Here is a 20,763-nt window from a genome sequence, read left to right as displayed (position 1 = left end):
ATTTGAAACTTTGTTCTACAAATGGCAGTTGATGCTAGATCAATCGTTAATTTAAAATCTGAGACAGATCTTTCCATTTTCGTTAACCAAAGTTATTAAGGGAGATGGGATGAAGGTGTGGGTATATGAAGTTAGGCCACACATCAGCCATGATCTCATTGAATGCCAGAGCAAGCTTGAGGTATTAAATGGCCTAATCCTGTCCTATGTTCGCAATCCTTCAGTTTGATTGGCTAAGGAGTTGCACAAATGCTTACCCTGCTCACTCTGCTTGCAGATACCTGGTTTGCCTCAATACAATGTTCTCAGCAGCACTATAATACAAAAGAATTGACATATCCAAAAGGTAGAAAAGCACTCAGACTGTCCCTTTGAAGAATTTGACATTATCCTGGAAATATTTAAGGCATGTGTTTTCCTCACTTCTGGTATACAGAGTGCCCCTTGTGGAAGCATGCACCTTTTTTTAAAACTTTGTTGACCGCAATTCTTTCTATTATTGACACAGCAAGAAAAGATATAGCCACTCAATCTGTTTCTTATGTGTTTGCTTGTGGTAAGTAAGTACAGTGAATGTACCATCATGCACAATTTTTGTAAAGTTTAATTTTTTTAATGGGGTTTCAACATTTTGAAGTCACTGCCACCTTTGACTATTAAACACTTACTTTTAATTTTTCATGTTCATTGAGAAAATCTTGCCCAGACTGTCCATTATGTATGTAAATACATCTCTCTTGTTCAACATTTAGCTTATGCTAGCTCCTGAATAAAAGATTGGCGTATCTTCACTATGGGATTTCTCCAGTGGCAAAAAGCCACGAAAAGTTTCTAAATTATCTTCTGGCATTCCAACTTTTCCAAAAACGAGTGCTTTGTCACCAGCAAGCAGAAAGATGTGTTGTGAATTAACTAAAAGGATACCTCACTGAATAAGTTGGTATTATTTCATGCTCAAAAAGACCATTGGCATTTAGCCTTAGGCTCTTGATCTTGGGTGGTTGGGTTCTTAACTATTTTTAACTAACTGATCAGATTTCTGAATTTTTTTTGTTGATGTAGCAGTGCATTATTTCTGTATTGGAAACAATTGCTTTCTGTAGTGATGCAGGTTTCCCACATTTTAAAGCTCATTCCGATAGTGCATTTTCATTTTAGCGCTGTTTGGAAATAACTTATTCAAATTAGTTGTCACCATCTTCGTTTTAGTGTAGTTACAATGCATGTGCCAAGAACGGTGTTGTAATTGTGCATGCTCAGTCTTTTAAATATGCCACCGCTTTGCTCGCTGCCTCACCCAACCCTCTTCCTTCCCCCTCCTGACCCTCTTGCCTGCTACTACCCTATCCTCATGGCCTCGCTGCCTTCCAATTGCTGCCCCCTCACTGTTTTCCTCTCCCAACCCTTGCTGTGAGCAGAGGGAAGCAGCGCAAGCTTGGATCTTTTTTTAAAATACGCCATTGCTTTGCTCACCACCTCTCCTGACTCATTTCCTCTCTTTCTTCGCCCCCCCCCCCCCCCCCACCCCTCGCCCTCCCATCCCATGCTTCTCTCTCCCAAGCACTCTCCCCTTCCATTTTTCTCCTAAGACACTCGTGTCTGCTACTTCCTCTTCCTGATGACTTTACTCCCTCCCACTTGCCCCCCTCTCGGTGCTTCCCCCTCCCAACCCTCACTGTGAGCAGAGGGAAGCAGTAAGTGGGTTAGGAGAGGAGCAGCAAGCAGGAGGGAAGGATTGGGTTAGGAGAGGGAAGCAATGAAAGGGGCAGTAGAGTGAGAGGGAGTGTGGATGTGGGAGAGGGAGGTGCCAAACAAGAGGCTAGGAACAGGGAAGTGGTGAGTGGAAGGGAGAGCGCGAAGGGTTGGTGAGGGGGGGAACAAAGAGGTCGGGAGGGGTAAACAGAGGGGATAGGGCGCGAGAGAGGTGACGAGCAGGAAGTGGGAAGGGGCAAACAAGAGGCAGGAAGTGGCGAACTGGAAATAGAAAGTTTGTAAGTTAGTAATAGTAGTAAGGAGAGGATTTTTGGGCCAGTTGGGTTCAAGGCAACTAATTAGTTTTTCATGTAAAAATAACAGGTCAGGAACATAACCCAAACTTATTACATGCTTTCTTAGGGAAAGTGATTTTCGTTTAGTACGTTTTCATTTAGCAGACCACTTTTTAGGATGACATTAGGAGTGTTAAACGAGGGATAGCTGTATTGCTTTCCTTTGGGTAGCTCACGCTAGAAGTTAGGACAAATAGTCTTCAGGGGTGTATATTTTCATGGGAGGGTTTCTGGGAAATTGTCAATATTTGCAGAGGGCTGTCTTTACAGAAAAGTTTGAAGTTAAGGAATTTAATACCGGATGACAATTCAATACAATCCGAATTGAAAACCTTTGCTTATTCATGTTTGGCAGGAGATCAGAGGTTGGGAAGGTGCTGGGATCTTTAAGAATTTGATCTCTTTTAGCTTTCCCCATCTGATATTACTATAATAGTATCCTCTCTATTGAAGCTCTCTTTTGTAATTGTGATTGGTACTTCATCAGGTTTTTTTAGCTACCTTACGGACTAAACCAAACACACTAATTTCCCTTTATCCCCATTCTTCTTTCCAAGGCACTGCAAACTGCGATCTTTTCCCTTCCATACAGTAATGTTGTATGTTCAGTTGCAGGACACAAGAACTCCTGTTTCTAGCAGGATTAATTGCCGTCTGTCATAGCCAGTGTTGTTAAATACCACCTTTAAACATAAGTGTTGATTCACTGGGCTAATGGAGACGACCATTCTGAATCTCAAAACAGCCCCAGGACCATTTGATTTCGAGTAAATAGGAGACGAACAAGGCGCATAACAAGAAGCCATTGGTTTCAGATGACCCAATAAATGTGTGAATCCATTTTTTTTAAAAAATCATACAATCTTTATAGGTACCTTGATTTCCTATGCATTTGGTGAGTCAAGAGCAAGGCCACTTTTGAAATAAAGTAAGGTTAGAGAGAGCGAGGAATAATTGATCCAAGGGCGAACTGTGACACTGGAGAATAGAAGAAGACTGAGGGAGGTAGAAGATAAGGAAGAGAGAAGGCAGAGTTGAAGGCGAAGTGGTTAACTTGCCAGGTGGACAGGTAGAATGCACTTCAAGCATAAGATAGGGGGGATATAAAGCCAAGTTAGAGGCTGGGATAGATAGTATATGATTAGAGAAATTCTCATCGTTGCTTTCAAATTTCTCTGGTATCACTCCTTCCTACTTCTGTAATCTCCTCTAGCCCCACAACACTCTTGAGATGTCTGCACTGATCTACTTCTGGCCTCTTGATCCCTGATTTTTTTTTTATTATTCTGCCATTGGTGACTGTGCTTTTAACTGCCAAGTCCTAAGCTGGGAAATTCCCTCCTTAAACCTTTGTGTCTCTACCTTGTTTTCCTCCTCTAATGCACTCATTAAAACCTACTTATTTGACCAGACTTATGTCTTTTTTATAGGGCTCAATGTCATATATTGTTTTATAATTCTCCTAAGGATGCCTTGGAACTTTTTTTTTATTGTGTTAAAGGTGCTATATAAATACAAGTTGTTGTTGAGTATGAAGGGCAAAATAGTGTGTAGTTAGTGGATGGAGATGGATGGGAAGGTAGAGCATTGTAATTGGCAGGGCTAATTGCAGGCCTTGGAATAATACTCCTGTGAAGTGCCATGGGACAGTTTACTATGTTAAAGACACGGTGTATTAATGCAAATAGTTACGTATGTACATACACAGTTATGATCGATTGAAATCCCAGCTGCAAGAAGTAATTTTTTTTTTGAGAAATCTGACCCAATGAGAAGGCATTAGTGGCCAACAATAGACTAGAGGCTGACCTATTTGTTTCAGTGCAACACAGAGAACAAAAGGAACTGAGACCAGGCTGCAGAGAGAGCACAGCGGGCCAGAAACAAGCCTGAGGCTGACAAAGTTGCACTTCAAGGACGTGCTGTGTGCTAGGGGCCAGTGGGAGCAGCTAGTAACAAACAGTAGTAGTGGGAGCTTCAAATGTTGGATGAGAACAGTTGGGGGATAAGCATCACAAAACAGTGCCCTTAATGACCCACAAAAATTAGTGTTTTCATTAAAAACAGTGAGTTGGTTAGATCTGTGGAACCTCATAATCTTTTGCCTGAAACAGAAAAGCAAAGGGTGGAAAAAACAAGGCTTCAAAGTTTGCTGGAACTGCACAGTGTGACATACAAAAAAGAACTTAACTAAAGTGTTGCAGAAACTCTCAATATAAATATTGTCTATAGGTTTCGCATGCAGTTACAGCAAGGTATGGTCATAGTTAACCATTTCACATGGAATTTAAATGTTAAGTTCCATATAAACTGTTTAAGTGACAGCAACTGATTTTGATAATATGCTAGCTGATCTCATGGCAAGGCATAGTTGGAGCCTTTAGGTGAAGCAGCAGATGCTTGGATCAGGGTTCCCATATGTAATTCACTCATGATTTTAAAGTCATACATTGTCATTTTTGTATTTGTATTCTAATTTCCGATGTCTGTTTATAAAGTAAACTAGCTTTGCAATACATGTCACATCAATTACACTTCACTAATGGTGTGCAGATGTGTTTCAACTGCAGGAGGGAACAATCACATTTTACGTGAGCAGTTTGTGTTATAAATGTAAACATTGTAATCTTATGAGTTGTTGGGAAGTGTTAAATATAAAATTTTTAATGTGTTAAATAGTCAAAAAACAAATTCGCATTTCGTACTAGTCTAGTTTTAAAACTGGACTTTTTTTTAAATAGAAAAAAAAATCTAGGTGAAATAAAGGGCTTATTGAATCCTTGACTCTTCCACCATTTAGCTGTAATCCTTAACCTAGTTACTAAAGAAGCAAAACAAATGAGCCATGTGATTATCTTGGAATTTGCACATCACGGCATTTCGGTATGAATCGAAATAGTGACATTGCTCAGAACTCGAAGTTTCTGATGTTGATACCTAGAAAAAAAAATTATCAAGGTGACTGTGGCTGGAGACTTGAGATATGTATAGGATATTAAATTAGCTAAACCATAACATAATGTGAAACATATTCATCACTTTGTAGAGCGATGGCCAGGATTATTTTCAACGCTCAGGAAGACGGGCTCAACGCCGAAACCAACATTTCTACCACACACGTTCAACTGTGGAACGCCGCACTTGTAATATTCGTCAGATAGAAGAACCTAATAATTCTTCAGAGGTCAGTGACTAGAACTTTAATTTGACTATTGTAAATCCTGTGGTAACCACTCCTGCTTCACTTAAAAAATCATAGGATCTTACAACACAAACAGGCTGTCTTGCCCATTATGTCTGTTGCCAGCTTTTTGAAAGAGCTATCCATTGGTCCCACTTGCCTGCTCGTTACCCAAGGCTCTGCAAATTTTCCTTTTTTATGTATTTATTCAATTCCCTTCTGAAAATAGCTTTTGATTTAACCTGCTTCGCAGATTTTTCAGTGGCTGGCTGGGCTTCGCAGGCCCTTAAAAATATAGCAACTGGAGGGAAGAAAGGATATCTTTGGAGAGAAAGTAAATGCCTTTGATGTGCTGCTTGTAGGCCAGGAGGAACATGATTAATTTCCCCCCCCCGCCCGACCCCCCGCCTTCTCACCCAGCACCCTGGTCGAACATACCTCTTCCTATGGACTCCTCCCTGTTCAATTGGAAGTCAAGCCTGTCAGTCAGATGGTGAACGAATCAAGAGTTAAAGATGCACGATGTGAAGTTAAATCTCTTCACGTGGGGAAGCCTGTCCAAAACTCTTCCCTTCCTCCTCCTTCCCCTGTTAATATCCAGCCCAGATCTTGAAGTTTTTCATGCTGACCTGTAGTTAGCTGGTTTATCTTTCTCCCTTTTTGGAAAGTTTGTAGCATTTGCAACCCTTGAGCCCTTTGGCACTGTTTTTGTATCCTGGGGGGATTGTTGTTCCAGCCACCAGGATTTCCATCTATCCTACTATCAACAACCTAGGATGCATCCCATCCAGGCAGGGTGGCTTGGCTACTTTGGAGTGTTGCAACTTCTAACTATTTCTAGCCTATCCAATTTCTCTATCGCCTCCTCCTTTACTGTGAAATTTCCAGCATTCTTTAATGAAAATTGGTGTTAAGTATTAATTTAGCGAAAAAGCAAAATAATGCAGATGCTGGAAATCCAGAATAAAATCAGAAATGCGTGAAAGATCATCGGCTTGAAACATTAACTGTGGTTCCCTCGCTCTCAACAGATGCTGCTAGACCTGCTGAGTATTTCTAGCATTTTCTGTTTTTACTTATTTCATACCTCTATCATGCCCTTTTTGATTCTTAATCAAAGGACAGCTGTGTCTGATTATTAATTTACTCTTTGTATATGTATATAAAGTACTTTAGTGTTCTCCTTTATGTTACCTACTAATCTGTTCTCTTACAATCTCTCTGCCCTTCATTTCTTTTTTAATTTTACTTCACTTTCTCTATTCTGCTTAGCTGTTGACCATTATGAACTTGACGTTGATTATGTGGCTGATGCACTTCTTATTGTAATTTGAAGCTACTATGTAATTCATGTATAAAGAATATAATTGAATGCGTTTGGTCATAAAGAAAGAAAGAGCTTGAACTTATATAGCTCCTTGCACAACCATTGAACACCCCAAAGTGCTTTACAGCCAGCGAGTTACTTTTGAAGTGTAGTTCCTGTTGTACTGTAGGAAATGAGGCAGCCAATTTGCACACAGCAAGATCCTACAATCAGCAATGTGATAATGGCCAAATAACCTGTTTTTGAGATGTTATTTGAGGGATAGCTATTGGCTGAGTCCCCTGCTCCTCTTTGTCCACATGAGAGGGTATATGGGCCCTCAGTTAACATCGCATCTGAAAGACCGCACCTCCAACAGTGCAGCACTCCCTCAGTACTTGCACTGGACTGTCGGCCTTGATTTTTATGCTGAAGACCTGAAGTGGGACTTGAGTCCACAACCTTCTGAGTCTGAGATGAGAGTGCTACCAACTAAGCCATAGCTGAAACAAGGGGTGGAATTCAAAGCTCCTCCCAGGAGCAGGCAGGGAAGGAGGGGCTGCTGTATAATGGGACGGGAAGGTGCGGGGCATGTGCCCGCCACCTTCCCCTCTCTCCCTCTTCATCAAGCCTGGTGTAGGAAGGTTCGAGAACAGCCTTGCCCAATGGGCCACTAGAGACCCTGAAGTCTGTCTCCTGCAGCCTATTGGGGAGGTTGGGGCGTGGTGGTGGGTGAGCACACAATCTCTCCTACTCAGGCATCCTGTCAGTGGGAAGGGAGAGGCCCAGGGAAGATACCCCCTTGCCCTTTACACCTACCACTGTCGCTGAGGCTTCCCTGACTGACTCTGCCAACCCGCCCTACTGACCTGCACTCTGGGGATTGAATAATGGTCTTAATCCTCAGCCCTCCTTCAATACTAGCAGTGACCACTGGTGATGCTGCTCAAGGTGAGAGAACATAAGAATGTAATAAATAGGAACAGTAGTAAGTCATTTAGTAAGATCATGGCTGATCTGATTGTAGTCTTATCTTCACTTTCCTGCTAACCCATTACCTTTGACTCCCTTGTCGACAAAAAATATGTCTAACACAGCCTTGAATATATTCAATGAATGCAGCCTCCTCTGCTCGCTGGAGAAGAGAATTTCAAAGCCTAACAACCCCCAGAAGAAGTTGCTCCTGATGTCTGTCATAAACGTTATCCTGAAACTGTGCCTTCTAGTTCTAGATTCTCCCACGAAGGGAAGCATCCTCTCAAAATCTACCCTGTCAAGCTCCATCAGAATTTTCTGTTTCAATAAGATCACCTCTCATTCATTCTCAACGTTTCCTCCTAAGACAAACCCCACATCCCAGGAATCAGCCTCGTGACATTTCTCTCAACTGCTTCCAATGCAAGTATGCCACTCCTTGGGTAAGGTGACCAAAACTGTACACTGTACTTCAGGTGTGATCTCACCAATGTCCTGTGCAGATGTAGCAAGGCTTCCCTACTTTTATACTCCATGCTTCTTGCAATAAAGGCCAACATTCTATTTGTCTTCCTAATTGCTTATTACTTGATGTACCTGCATACTAACTTTTTGTGATTCATGTACAAGGACACCCAGGTCCCCCTGTACTGCAGAATTCTGCAGTCTCTCTCCATTTAAACAATAATCTGCGTTTCTATTCTTCTGCCAAAGTGGACATCCTCACATTTTCCTACATTATACACCATCTACCAAATTTTTATCCACTCACTTAATCTATATATACCCCTTTGCAGACTCTATTCTCCTTAAAAGATAGGTAGGAAAGCGAGTTCTATGTTGTCAGCAAATTTGGGTACAATACAGTCATCCCCTTCATCCAAGTAATTTATTATAGATCCTAAATAGTTGAGGCCCCAGCACTGATCCCTGTGCAGTTTGCCATTCACCTGAAAATGACCCATTTACCCTGACTCTGTTTTATGTTAGTTAGCCAGTCCTCTATCTATTCTAATATATCACCCCCAACACCATAAACTCTTATCTTGTGTAGTACATTTTTATGTGGCACCTTATCGAACGCCTTTGGAAATCCAGCTGCGCTACACCACCTGGTTCCACTTCATCCACCCTGCTTGTTAAATCCTCAGAGAACTCTAATAAATTTGTCAAACACAATTTCATTTCACAAAACCGTGTGGCCTCTGACTGGCAGCACTGTGATGAGACATCCGCCCTTCAGAAGAAAGTCCGGCAGGAAATGCCTCTGGTGGAGCTGGGAACCCAGCCTGCAGCAAGTAGGCTGCCAAATTGGGACTTATTTCCAGGAGCATTGTCGGCAGGATTATTCCCCAGCTGGTGGACGGGTCCATGCTGCGACCATTAAATTCCGCCCAAGCTATATATCAGAGAGGTCTAAAGACCTGTCCCTTTCTGAAAGATTTAAACATAGCTGCCAATCAAACCCACAGGTTCAGGCAATCATTTGATTTATCAGGTTATCTCTCATGCTTACTCTCAAAATCTTAGCCAAGCCCTCTGAAGTTAACGTAATATAATAGACTGTGTGTCTCATAATTACCGTAAGTCAGCAGCCAGGCATCTATATTGAATGGATGGATGAGTTGATTGCATTTCTGTTGAGAAATGTGTGTAACCTTTGGTGTTTAATCCCTAAAATAGGAACAGGACTAGGCTATTCAGCCCCTCAAGCTTGTTTTGCTATTTAGACCATGACTTTAGTGTCATAACTCCATTAACCATTTTGAAATTTTCAAGTTCCCTAACTGCAGCTTTTTGTAAGGTGTGGCTGGGGTGAAAGAATTTCAGATTTCCATTATACTTTGTATGGAAAAAATGCTTCTTGACATCACCCCTAAATGGGCTAAATCTAATTTTAAGGTTATGATGTTACTGGTAACATAGAATACAAGTGGAAAATTCAGTACAGGCAAGCATTACCAGATGGCTTCATGTTGTCCTTAACTGGAACAAGGATCAAGATCTTGCACCTTTATCCATCTCTGGCTTAAAAGCTATTGCATCACAGGTGGCGAGCAAAGGCCTGGGTATCTGGTATTTACGCGATCATTTATCACTGAGCCCTCTGAGACAAGGAAATAAAGGTTATTTGAACTTTGTTCAGTTATTTTTATTAGCAGATTGATTAAGATGATCTCAGGTGGAATTACAGCTTCTTAATTTTGAGGCTTTATATTTTCCCTGCTGAAACTACAGATAGATAACTGATGGAAATAGCCACTAGCTAAATTGTTTTTTTTAATATTTGCATTTTATGATGAGCAGGAAATGGAGACAATAGATGGAAGTGACGGGTCATCTGATGAGGCTGAAGAAGAATGGCAGAGCGAGAGCAGTTCTAGGTAGGAGACCTTTGTTTTGAATTCTGTCATTGGAGTGCAAATACTAACTCGAATTCTTGTACACAATTGAATAAGCCTGTACTGTATATTAACACAGATCATCGTATTCTCCCTGTCAGACTGCTATAACAAAATAAGATATAGGAGCAGGAGAAGCCATTTGTCCCTTCAAACCTGCTCTGCCATTCAATATGATCAATTTTCTACTTAAGCTGCATTATCTCCATATCCCTTGATACCCTAGATCCAAAAATCTGTTGATCTCTGACATGAAAGTACTCAACAAATGTGCAGCCACAGCGTTCTCAGGTACAGAATCCAAATGTTCATGACCCCTCTGAGTGAATTTCTCCTCATCTCAGTCCTAAATGACCAACGCCTTATTCTGAGACGGTGATGCCCTAGATCTAAACTGTTCTAGCCCCTTAAAGAATTTTGTGTTTCAATGAGATCACCTTTCATTCTTCTAAGCCCTGAGGAATGAAGGGCTAACCTACTTAATCGTTCCTCATAGGACAATCCTCTCATGCCAGAAATCAGTTTAGTAAACCTTTGTTGCACTCTGTCTAAGGCAAGTATACCCTTCCTTTGGTAGGCGACCAAAGCAATACACAGTGCTCCAGATGCTGTCTCACCAAGGCTGTATATAATAACAGTAAGACTTTTTTGCTCTTATACTCCAACCCCTTTGTCGTAAAGGCCAACATACCATTTGCTTGCTGTACCTGCATGTTAACTTTAAGATTAGGATCACATAGGATACGTGCCACAGGAACAGGCTTTTGGGCACAACCAGTCCGTGCTGGTGTTTGTGCTCCACTCTAGTCTCTTTCCATCTTTTTTCATGTACAAAACCACCTAGATCCCTCTGAATACTAACTGTTCCTCCCCATTAAAAAACATTCTGATTTTTTAATTCACCCTACCTAACTGGATAATGTCATATTTCTCCACATTATATTTCATCTATCACATTCTTGCAAACCATTTAACTGGTATAAATCCTTTGCCAACCTCTATGCCCTCCTCACAGCTTATTTTCCTGTCTACTTTATATCATAAAATTTAAATACATTACACACTGTCCCCTCATAGCTTAGGCCCAAACACTGATCTTGTGGTTGCCTACCACTGTCAGCCAACCTGAAAGTGACCCATTGATTCCTAGACTCTGCTTTTTGTCCACTGACCAATTCACGCCCCATGCTAATATATTACTTGGCCAAAATCTTGGAACACTCTCCCTAACAGCTCTGTGGGTATACCTATACTATATAGACTGCATTGGTTCAAGAAGACAGCTCGCCACCATCTTCACAAGGGCAATTAGGGTTGGGCAATAAATGCTGGCCTAGCCAGCGACGCTCGCATCCAGTGAAAGAATAAAAAAAACTTATCGCCAAACGCATGAGGTCTAATTTTGTGTACTAACATTGTGTGGAAATTTATTGAATGCTTTTTTGAAAATCTAAATGCCAATGGCACCTCCCTTATCCATTCTGCTAGTTACACCTTCAAAAATGCTCATAGGTTTGTTAAAAACACAATTTCCTCTTCATAAATCCATCTTGAATGTGCTTAATCATGAAGTACTCCGTATAAGCGTCTTGGGACTTTTTATTGTGTTAAAGGTGTGATATGAATACAAGTAGCTGTTGTTATCACATCTCAAAATATATTGTAGCATCTCCCCTACTATTGATGTTGGGAGATTATATTTGCCACCTTCCAGCCCATTGGGCCCATTCTAGAATAGAGGGAATTCTGGAATTCACTGTTCCCCAGAAGTTCCCTTACTATGAGGTTATTAACTAACCTTGTCTCATTGCACAAAACTAGATCTAAGATAACCTGTCCTCTATTTGGCTTCTTGATGCAATGATCTGGAAATCCTAACTTAAATGCATTCCATGGACTCGTCACCCACACTTTTACTGCCAATTTGGTATGGCTAGTCTATATGAAAGTTAAAATCCCCATGATTGTTGTATTGTTCTTGTTACATGCATTCTAATTTCCTGATTACACTTTTCCTAACGCTATAACTACTCTTAAGGGGGCCTATTATAATCTGTTCCCACCAATGTTTTCTAAACCTTAGCATCACCCAGACTCATCCTACATCTTGATTTTCTGTGCTAAGATCCTTTCTGCCTACTGTCTTTATCTCATACTTTAATATTAGGTAACCCCTCCTCCTTTTACATTTTGCTTATTTTTTTCTAAAGGTCATGTACCCTGAAATATTTAATTCCCAACTTTGGTCCCTTCACAGCCATGTCTCTATAATGGCTATTAGATCAAACCCATTAATTTCTATCTGTTCTGCTAATTTGTCTGTTTTGTTGTGAATGCTTTGTGCATTCAAATATAGTGGCTTTGCCTTTAATTTTCATTCCTGTTTTTCTTTGTCACCCTTGTGACTAATGCCGCATTACTTTGGTTAAATGCTGTCTCTTCCTGAGCCACTCTACTGATTTTTAACCAAATTATTAATCCTCAACATTTCCCTTACTGCTTTTGAGTTTGCCCTTTCCTGAATCCTCCCAGCCCACTCCGTCAACCTATTTTGCAGAAGAATTTCCTAGACTTTTATGTTAAATATTAAGTTATGAATACTTCACTGGTCACAAAAGCAGTTAAGGCACTCCAGTGTTTACTTCCAGATTTTGAATATTTCTTTCTAGTGTTTACTTCCAGATTTTGAACATTTCCTTCAACCAAACATTATGAAAGTTTTAGTGATAGAATTGTGCAGAGGAAAATGTAAACCATGCTGGCTTTCAGTCATTATAATGTTGAAGATAATTGAACCGCAGTGATGAAAGTCTGTGTACTACCAGAATTTAAGAATTCTACCAATGCATCAATACCAAGTTTCCAAGTTCTTGAACAATGAAGCTAAAAACTTGGTTTTTTTTAATATAAAAAACCCTTGCAGTGTAATTTTTCTTCAAGGCATAATTGCTGTTGCATTTCCTTAAAATTGGGATAATGTGCTGGTGGAAGTTCACTGTAGTTCTTTACTTTTTCACATGCATTTTTCTTTTCTAAGCTTTTACTGCACTTCATACTAAATCTACTGATCTCAACAGATTGAAGATTATTTTGGGTTTTAAGACCAGTTTTCCAGTTAGTATAAAAACTCTGAAACAGAGTCATTTGGACTCGAAACGTTAACTCTGTATTTCTCTCCACAGATGCTGTTAGACCTGAGTTTTTCCAGCATTTTCTGTTTTTGTTTCAGATTTACAGCGTCTGCAATAGTTTGCTTTTATCTTTCCAGTTAGTAGTTGACTTGAGTTCTTTCCTCTGAAAATGGAGCATGTTCCTCCAACCACATGCTCCCTGCATTCCAGATAAAATTTGTCTTTATCCAAATGTTCTTGTCTATTTTGGTCTTCTCTACCCTCACCAAAGTATTGCATCATTCTTGGGTATAGTTGAGTGGACACTTGGTCACTGGTACTTTATCCAAGTGACTACTGTTCATGAATGCATATTAACAGTGAGTGTTGGTAGGCGTTTGGACTATAGTTTCAAAGTGTAGCACAGCTGAGCCCAATTCAGTTCTTGCTCAACGTTCATACATGTGTACTTTCAGCAGGATTAGCTGGTTACCAATCAGATGTAGATTCTCCGGTTAGGTTGTCTATACTGCTATTTTGGCTGAGTCGAGCTAATTCAGCACAGATCAGATATAGAACCTGAGATCTTCCTGATGTGTATGGCTCAGCAGCTCCTTAGATAAGTCACCATGGTGTCTCGGATATAATGTTTAAATGAAGCTAGATTTTACATTCCTTTTATGATTAGTGAAGTGACCCACTCAATTATCAGCTGAGAAGATTCCCCAAAAGGATATCTACTTCCTATTGATAGCATTTGGCACATTTAGTTACTTCGAGGCATATCACGAACATGTCCCTAACCTATTTTAGATTTTCAATAAAGTATAGAGATAACAATATTTCATGGACAATCTAAAAATTACAGTATGAAATTAGTGATAGAAAGCACATAAGATATGACTGATACCCATTTTGAAATAGCCTCAATGGATTGTGTCACTTCAGTGGATCTTGCTGGTAATGCTTAAAATATATATTTAGGTCCAGTTTGCAATAATTGTGTCCCATTTTAAGATGGAAATGTTTCAACATTCAGAACCTCCAGAGTTTTCTCCTGGTGTCATGCAAAATAATTTCTGTAATACATTCTGCTATTTTTAATCAGAGGTTTTGTTTTAGGATGTTACAGTATGATCATATATCTACTACCTCTTACCAGAGCCAAAGTCTGAATGTTGATCTTAAAGTTTAAATTTCCCTTCTCTAAAAATTCTAAATTTAGTGACTCGTCAAGTGAATATTCGGATTGGACAGCGGATGCAGGTATTAACCTTCAGCCACCCAAACGATTGGTGAGACGAATAGTACGTCACAATATAAGCAGCTCTGAAGATGAGAAGCTGGGAGAAAGATTGGCTGTAAAACGCAAGAAATCCAAACAGTCCAAACAGAAGGTACAAGAAAGTGTACAACATTTTGTGATTTTTACCTGTATGACCTGAAAGGAGTTTTTGCATAAATTTATATTGTCAATGTAAGATTCAGTTTACAACATGAGTTCTACAAGATTTTTGGAGCTAGAAATTCACTTCCAGTGCTGGTGCAAAATGGGAGGCACCAGATCGGCTGCCCGTTATACGCAATGACTGATATTCAGTTCCATTGCTGTCGATCAAATATCCATTTTATGCCACTGCTTGAGACAAATTTCTAGCCCTTGAATGTTCCATCTGGCTTTATTAGTTTTAAAAAGAAGGTTAAGAGCAGGTTCCAGATATCTCTTGAATTGTTCAACCTCAGTCAATTAAAGTTTCTGACTCGAAAATTTTATTTTCACTGTTCTTGCCTGTGTTGTTTGGAAGAGGTAAAACTGCTTTTGTATCATTTCAATCTTATCAATGTTTTTACTGCATCCTCATCAAATGTGCAGATTTGCATTAAGAAGTCTACTTGTAAGTAACAAGGACTTGTACATCCTTCTATACTTGCACATGATGAGCCATTTAAAAAATTTTCATTCCGTACTCCCATTATAAAGTATAGCACTGGCACTTTCAAACCTAAACTTGTTTTCTCAAGTTTGAATGTTATATGTGTAAACCTTCACATAGTTTGTTCATTTTTAGAGGCCAAGTGAACTTGCAATAGATGGCGCACCCTCTGAAGAATGGATTCCTCCAACTTGGATCAGAGATACAACACCGCGCAGGTCACCGTTTGTACCACAAATGGGTGATGAGGTGAATGTTTGCTCGTTTCTTATCAAACGTGAAAGTATGTCTACTTTTCGGAGTTAACAGCCGTTGTCTGTTTCTTGCAAACTACTGTTTCACAGCCTGCCAACTCTGTTGCTTCTGAAAATTGTTTGGCTGCATAAATTTATTAGCACCTTGAATACTGTAATGATGAACATAACTAGAGAAATGTAGTTCTTTGATCCACTTTTTTAATGACTTTTTTATTGCCACTTTTTTAACAAAGCATGAAAGACTTAAGTGAACCAGTTTTAACTATCAGTGCATCTAAGTACCAGTAAAATATCTTTGGCAATGTTCCCTGTAAGCTTCACGACTGCGCAGCAACCCAGAAGTTCCTGTGCAGACTGCGTACAAGTCAGCCCCTTTAAGTTATCATGCATGTCCAAGCGTGCAAAAAGTTTAAAGGACCCATGCACTTAAGGATACATTGATAAAGCCAAATACTGCAGATGCTGGAAATATGAAATAAAAATGGAAAATGCTGATAATCTCAGCAGGTCTGACAGCATCTGTGGAGAGAGAAACGGAGTTAACGTTTAGAGTCTGTGTGACCCTTCTTCAAGAGTACATTGATCTTTCGTCTCTTTCATTTTTTATTCATCAGTTATCAATGAATTACTCTACTATGCAATATCATGTTAGAGTTGCCCAAATGCAGCTTTGTATGCATTCTGTGGTACCCTCTTCTCAGGGTATGAATGCTGTGTCCTATGTAACTAATTCAGGTGATGTTCAGGTAAACATTTTTGCAGCAGTCTTCTACATATTGTTGGCCAGATATTTGATGTTGGTGCCTTCATATTGTATCCAAACATTTAGGCCTCTCTTTTGGCCTATTTTTGGTCCTCGGTCTGAAGGGATGCCCTTGGTTTCTTTGATCACCTTGTATTCCCTTTGTCTGTTACTTTGTAATGGGCTACAGACTCAGTTTAGATAGAATTGACCCACCAGCAAATGCCACAGATTCAATCTGTAAAACTGCAATGATTAGTGTCATCTTGATGAGCACTCTTTCACCTCTGAGTCAAAGACGTTTGACACTTCAATATAGTAAGAAAAGAGCCGTGTTGTCAGATGGTGTCCTTCAGTTGAGACGTGACACCAAGGCCCTGGAATTGGTACAGGTGGTTGTTGAAGATCTTATTTTGTTATTTGAAATAAGGAGTGTTGTTTTGAGTTCTGACCAGTATTTTTCCTTCAAGTATCATCAAAAACTGATTAATTGGTTTTTCATCTTACTGCTTGTGTTTTGATAAACAATTGCTGATATGTTTGCCTCGGCAACAGTGAACCATAGAAAGGTTACAGCGCAGAAAGAGGCCATTGAGCCCGTCATGTCTGCGCCGGCTGAAAAAAAACTGGCCGTACATTCTAACCCCGCCTTGCAGATTACAGCACTTCAGGTGTTTTTAAATGAGTTGAGGGTTTCTGCCTCAACCACCAATCCAGGCAGCGAATTCCAGACACCTACCACCCTCTGGATGAAAAGGTTTTTCCTAATATCCACTGTAATCCTTCTACCAATCACTTTAAATCTGTGCACCCTGGTAATTGACCTCTCTTCTAGGGAAACAAGTCTTCCCTGAGAACTCTATCTAGGCCCCTCATAATTTTGTACACCTCAATCAAGTCACCCCTTAGTGCCTTCTCTTCTAAGGAAAACAATCCTAGCCTACCTAATCTTTCCTCATTCAAACAGATCTAGCAACTCAAGACTGGGCATCCATGAAGCATTGTGGGCCTTTAGTAGCAGCAGAATTGCACTCAACCACAATCTGTAACCTCATGGCCTGGCAAATGTCCCAGTCTACCATTACTACCAAGCCAGGGGATCAACCCTGGTTCAATGCAGAGTGCAGGAGGGCATGCCAGGAGCAGTACCAGGCATACCTGAAAATGAGGTGTTAACCTGGTGAAGCTGCAAGACAGGACCACTTTATTGCCAAAAAGCATAAGCAGCAAGCAATAAACAGAACTAAGCGATTCCACAACCAACAGATCAGACCTAAGCTCTGCAATCCTGCCACATTCAGATGTCAATGGTGGATGACAATTAAACAATTTGATGGAGGAGGAGGCTCAACAAATATCCCCATCCTCAATAATGGAGGAATCCAGCACATCAGCGCACAAGATAAGTCTGAAGCATTCACAACAATCTTCAGCCAGAAGTGCCAAGTGGATGATCCATTTCAGCCACCCCTGGAGGTCCCCACCATCACAGTTGCCAGTCTTCAGCCAATTTGATTCACTTCACGTGAAATCAAGAAATGTTTGAAGGCACTGATACTGCAAAGACTATGGGCCCTGACAATATTCCAGCAAGGGTGCTGAAGACTTGTTCTCCAGAACATGCTGCGCCATAGCCAAGCTGTTCCAGTACAGCTATAATACTGGGATCTACCCGGCTATATGGAAAATTGCCACTCCTGTAAACAAAAAGCAGGACAAATCCAACCCAGCCAATTACCGCCCCATCAGTCAACCCTCGATCAACAGTAAAGTGATGGAAGGGGTCCTCAACAATGCTATCAAGTGGCACTTGCTTAGCAATAACCTACTCACTAATGCTCAGTTTGGGTTCTGCCAGGGTCACTCAGCTTCTGACCTCATTACAGCCTTGGTTCAAACATGGACAAAAGAGTTGAGGTGAGAGTTACTGTCCTTGACATCAAGGCAACGTTTGACCGAATGTGGCATCAAGGAGCCCTAACAAAACTGGAGTCAATGAGAATCAGTGAAATCTGTTTGCTGGTTGGTGTCATACCTAGTACAAAGGAAGATGGCTGTGCTTATTGGAGGCCAATCATCTCGGTTCCAGGACATCACTGCAGGAGTTCCTTAGGGTAGTGTCCTAGGCCCAACCATCTTTAGCTGCTTCGTCAATGATCTTCCTTCCATCATAAGGTCAGAAGTGGGGATGTTCGCTGATGATTTAATGTTCTGCACCCTTCGCGATGACTCAGATACTGAAGCAGTCCATGTCCAAATGCAGCAAGACCCGGACAATATCCAGGCTTGGGCTGACCAGCAGCATATGCCAGGCAATGACCATCTCCAACAAGAGAGAATCTAACCATCATCCCTTGACATTCAATGGCATTACCATCATTCAATCCCCCACTATCAACATCCTGGGGGTTGCCATTGACCAAAAATTGAACTGAACCTACCCATATAAATACTGTGGCTACAAGAGGAGGTCAGAGGCTAGGAATTCTGCAGTGAGTAGCTCCCCTCCTGACTCTCCAAAGCCTGTCCACTGTCTACAAGGCTCACGCCAGGAGTGTGATGGAACACTCTGCACTTGCTTGGATGAGTGTAGCTCCAACAACATTCAAGAAGTTTGATACCACCCAGGACAAAGCAGCCTGCTTGATTGGCACCCCTTCCACAAACATTCACTTGACATTCACCAACGAACAGTGGCAGCAGTGTGTACCATCTACAAGATACGCTGCAGAAACTCGCCAAGGTTCCTTAGGCAGCACCTTCCAAACCCATGGCCCCTACCACCTAGAAGGACAAGGGCAGCAGGTACATGGGAACGCTACCACCTGGAAGTTCCGCTCCAAAGCCACTCACCACCCTGAACTTGGAAATATTTCGCTGTTCCTTCACTGTTGCTGGGTCAAAATCCTGGAACTCCCTAACAGCACTGTGGGTATACCTATATCACATGGACTGCAGTGGTCGAAGAAGGCAGCTCTCCACCGCTTCCTCAAGGGCAGTTAATGATGGACAATATATGCTGGCCCAGCCAGTCATGCCCCCACCCTGTAAATTAATTTTTTTTTAAATCCAGCCCTAGCAACATTCTTGTAAACACTTCAGTAATCTGTCCAGAACAATTATGCCCTTCCTGTAACGTGACTAGAACTGAACACACAACTTCAGCTGTGGCCCAGCCAGCATTTTATACAGGTCCAGCATTCCATCCCTTCCCTGATTTTGTATTCTGCAAAGAAAGCATTCCATATGCCTTCTTTACCACTCTGCCTAGCTGTCTGCCACCTTCAGGGACTTTGGACATGCACTCCAAGGTCTCTCACTTCCTCTACCCCTCTCAATATCCTACCGTTCATTGAGTATTCCCTTGCTTTGTTTGCCCTCCCAAATGCATAACCTGACACTTCTCCAGATTGAATTCCATTTGCCACTTTTCTGCCCCACTCAGCTAAACCATTGATATCAATCTCGAGTCCACAGCCATCCTCTTCACTATCAACTACATGGCTGATATTTATATCATTTGCAAATTTCCCAATCTTGCCTCCCACATTTAATTATTAATATATACCACAAACAGCAAGGGACCCAACACAGCCCTGCAAAATGCCACTGGAAACCACTTTCCATTCGCTAAAACATCCGTCGATCATTACCCTTTGTTTCCTGTCACTGACCCAATTTTGGATCCAACCCACCAATTCCCCTGTATCTCATGGGCTTTTACTTTTCTGACCAGCCTTCCATGTGGGACCTTGTCAAATGCCTTACTAAAATCCATGTAAAAAATATCCACTGCACTGCCCTATCCATCCTCCTTATTACTTCCTCAAAAAATTCAATCAAATTAGTAGGATGGGACATTCCCTTAAAAAAATTACGTTCACTATCCCTGATCAATCTGTGCCTTTCTAAGTGACATATGAATAAGGAGCAGGAGTAGGCCATTCAACCCCTCGAGTTCATCCTGGCTCCCAGAATTGATTCTATTAATCTGTCCACCACCAAAGGCAGACTGACTAGCCTATAATTATTTGGCCTATCCCTCACACCCTTTTTAAACAATGGTACAACATTTGCAGACCTCCAATTCTCGTGTATCTCGCCTGTATCTAGTGAGAATTGAAAATATTATCCTCAGGGCATCTGGTGTTTCCTCCCTGGCTTGCTTTAATGGCCTGGGATACAATGCACCCAGCCTGGTGATTTACCCACCTTCAAGGATGTCAGTCCCTCTAGTACTCCCTCTCTCATTCTGCTTATATTATCTAATATTTTCACACTCCTCCTCATTAACTAGAATGTGGTTGATACATTTCAAATTTAGTTGTAAATGAAGTGCTTTGGGATGTGATTAGACACTTTATAAACATGTTTATCTATTTGCCTTCTATGTGTCTTGCTCTAAGTGGATAATATTTTTAACCTTTTTTTTAATAGTTTTTTAACCTTTTTTAGAAGTTTTACTAACTTCATTGTTGTAAAGCAGTTTTTACAAAAAAAAATTGCGAACACTAGAGTATATAGCAACAGGAGCAGGAAATAAGTCTTCAAAGTTATGCTGACACTTTTCAGGTCACCCTTGAAATGTTGCACTGCATTCAAGTTGGCTAATCACACCTCAAAGACTGATTTGGATCCTTCAGCATGATGGGAATATTGACCAGCTTGATATGCTTTGCTGGAAATGTATGATCTCTTGAGCTGAAAAGTAGGAAAATGATAATGAAGTACCTGATAAAACATTGCCAGTCCATAGCTTCAAGTGCACTGAAGTGTTTTATTTGAGTCTTTAAAATCTTAATATGCTA

At 40.9% G+C, this 20,763-nt stretch overlaps 1 protein-coding gene across 3 annotated transcripts in view; it reads left to right on the top strand.

The window, feature by feature from the left end:
- The window catches only part of LOC144683841 (bromodomain and WD repeat-containing protein 3-like), a 113,629-nt gene that overhangs the window by 43,910 nt on the left and 48,956 nt on the right, over positions 1 to 20,763 (top strand). For all 3 annotated transcript variants that reach the window (XM_078547324.1, XM_078547323.1, XM_078547322.1), the window contains exons 21-24: positions 5,095 to 5,232; positions 9,818 to 9,894; positions 14,248 to 14,419; positions 15,092 to 15,205. In XM_078547324.1, coding sequence (XP_078403450.1) covers positions 5,095 to 5,232; positions 9,818 to 9,894; positions 14,248 to 14,419; positions 15,092 to 15,205 — 501 coding nt within the window. The remainder of the gene's footprint in view (positions 1 to 5,094; positions 5,233 to 9,817; positions 9,895 to 14,247; positions 14,420 to 15,091; positions 15,206 to 20,763) is intronic.

This window comes from Cetorhinus maximus, chromosome 8 (genome assembly GCF_964194155.1).
Source record: "Cetorhinus maximus chromosome 8, sCetMax3.hap1.1, whole genome shotgun sequence".
Taxonomy (NCBI): Eukaryota; Metazoa; Chordata; class Chondrichthyes; order Lamniformes; family Cetorhinidae; genus Cetorhinus; species Cetorhinus maximus.
Note: the sequence above shows the minus strand (reverse complement) of the source record. Positions and strands in the feature narration are given on the sequence as shown.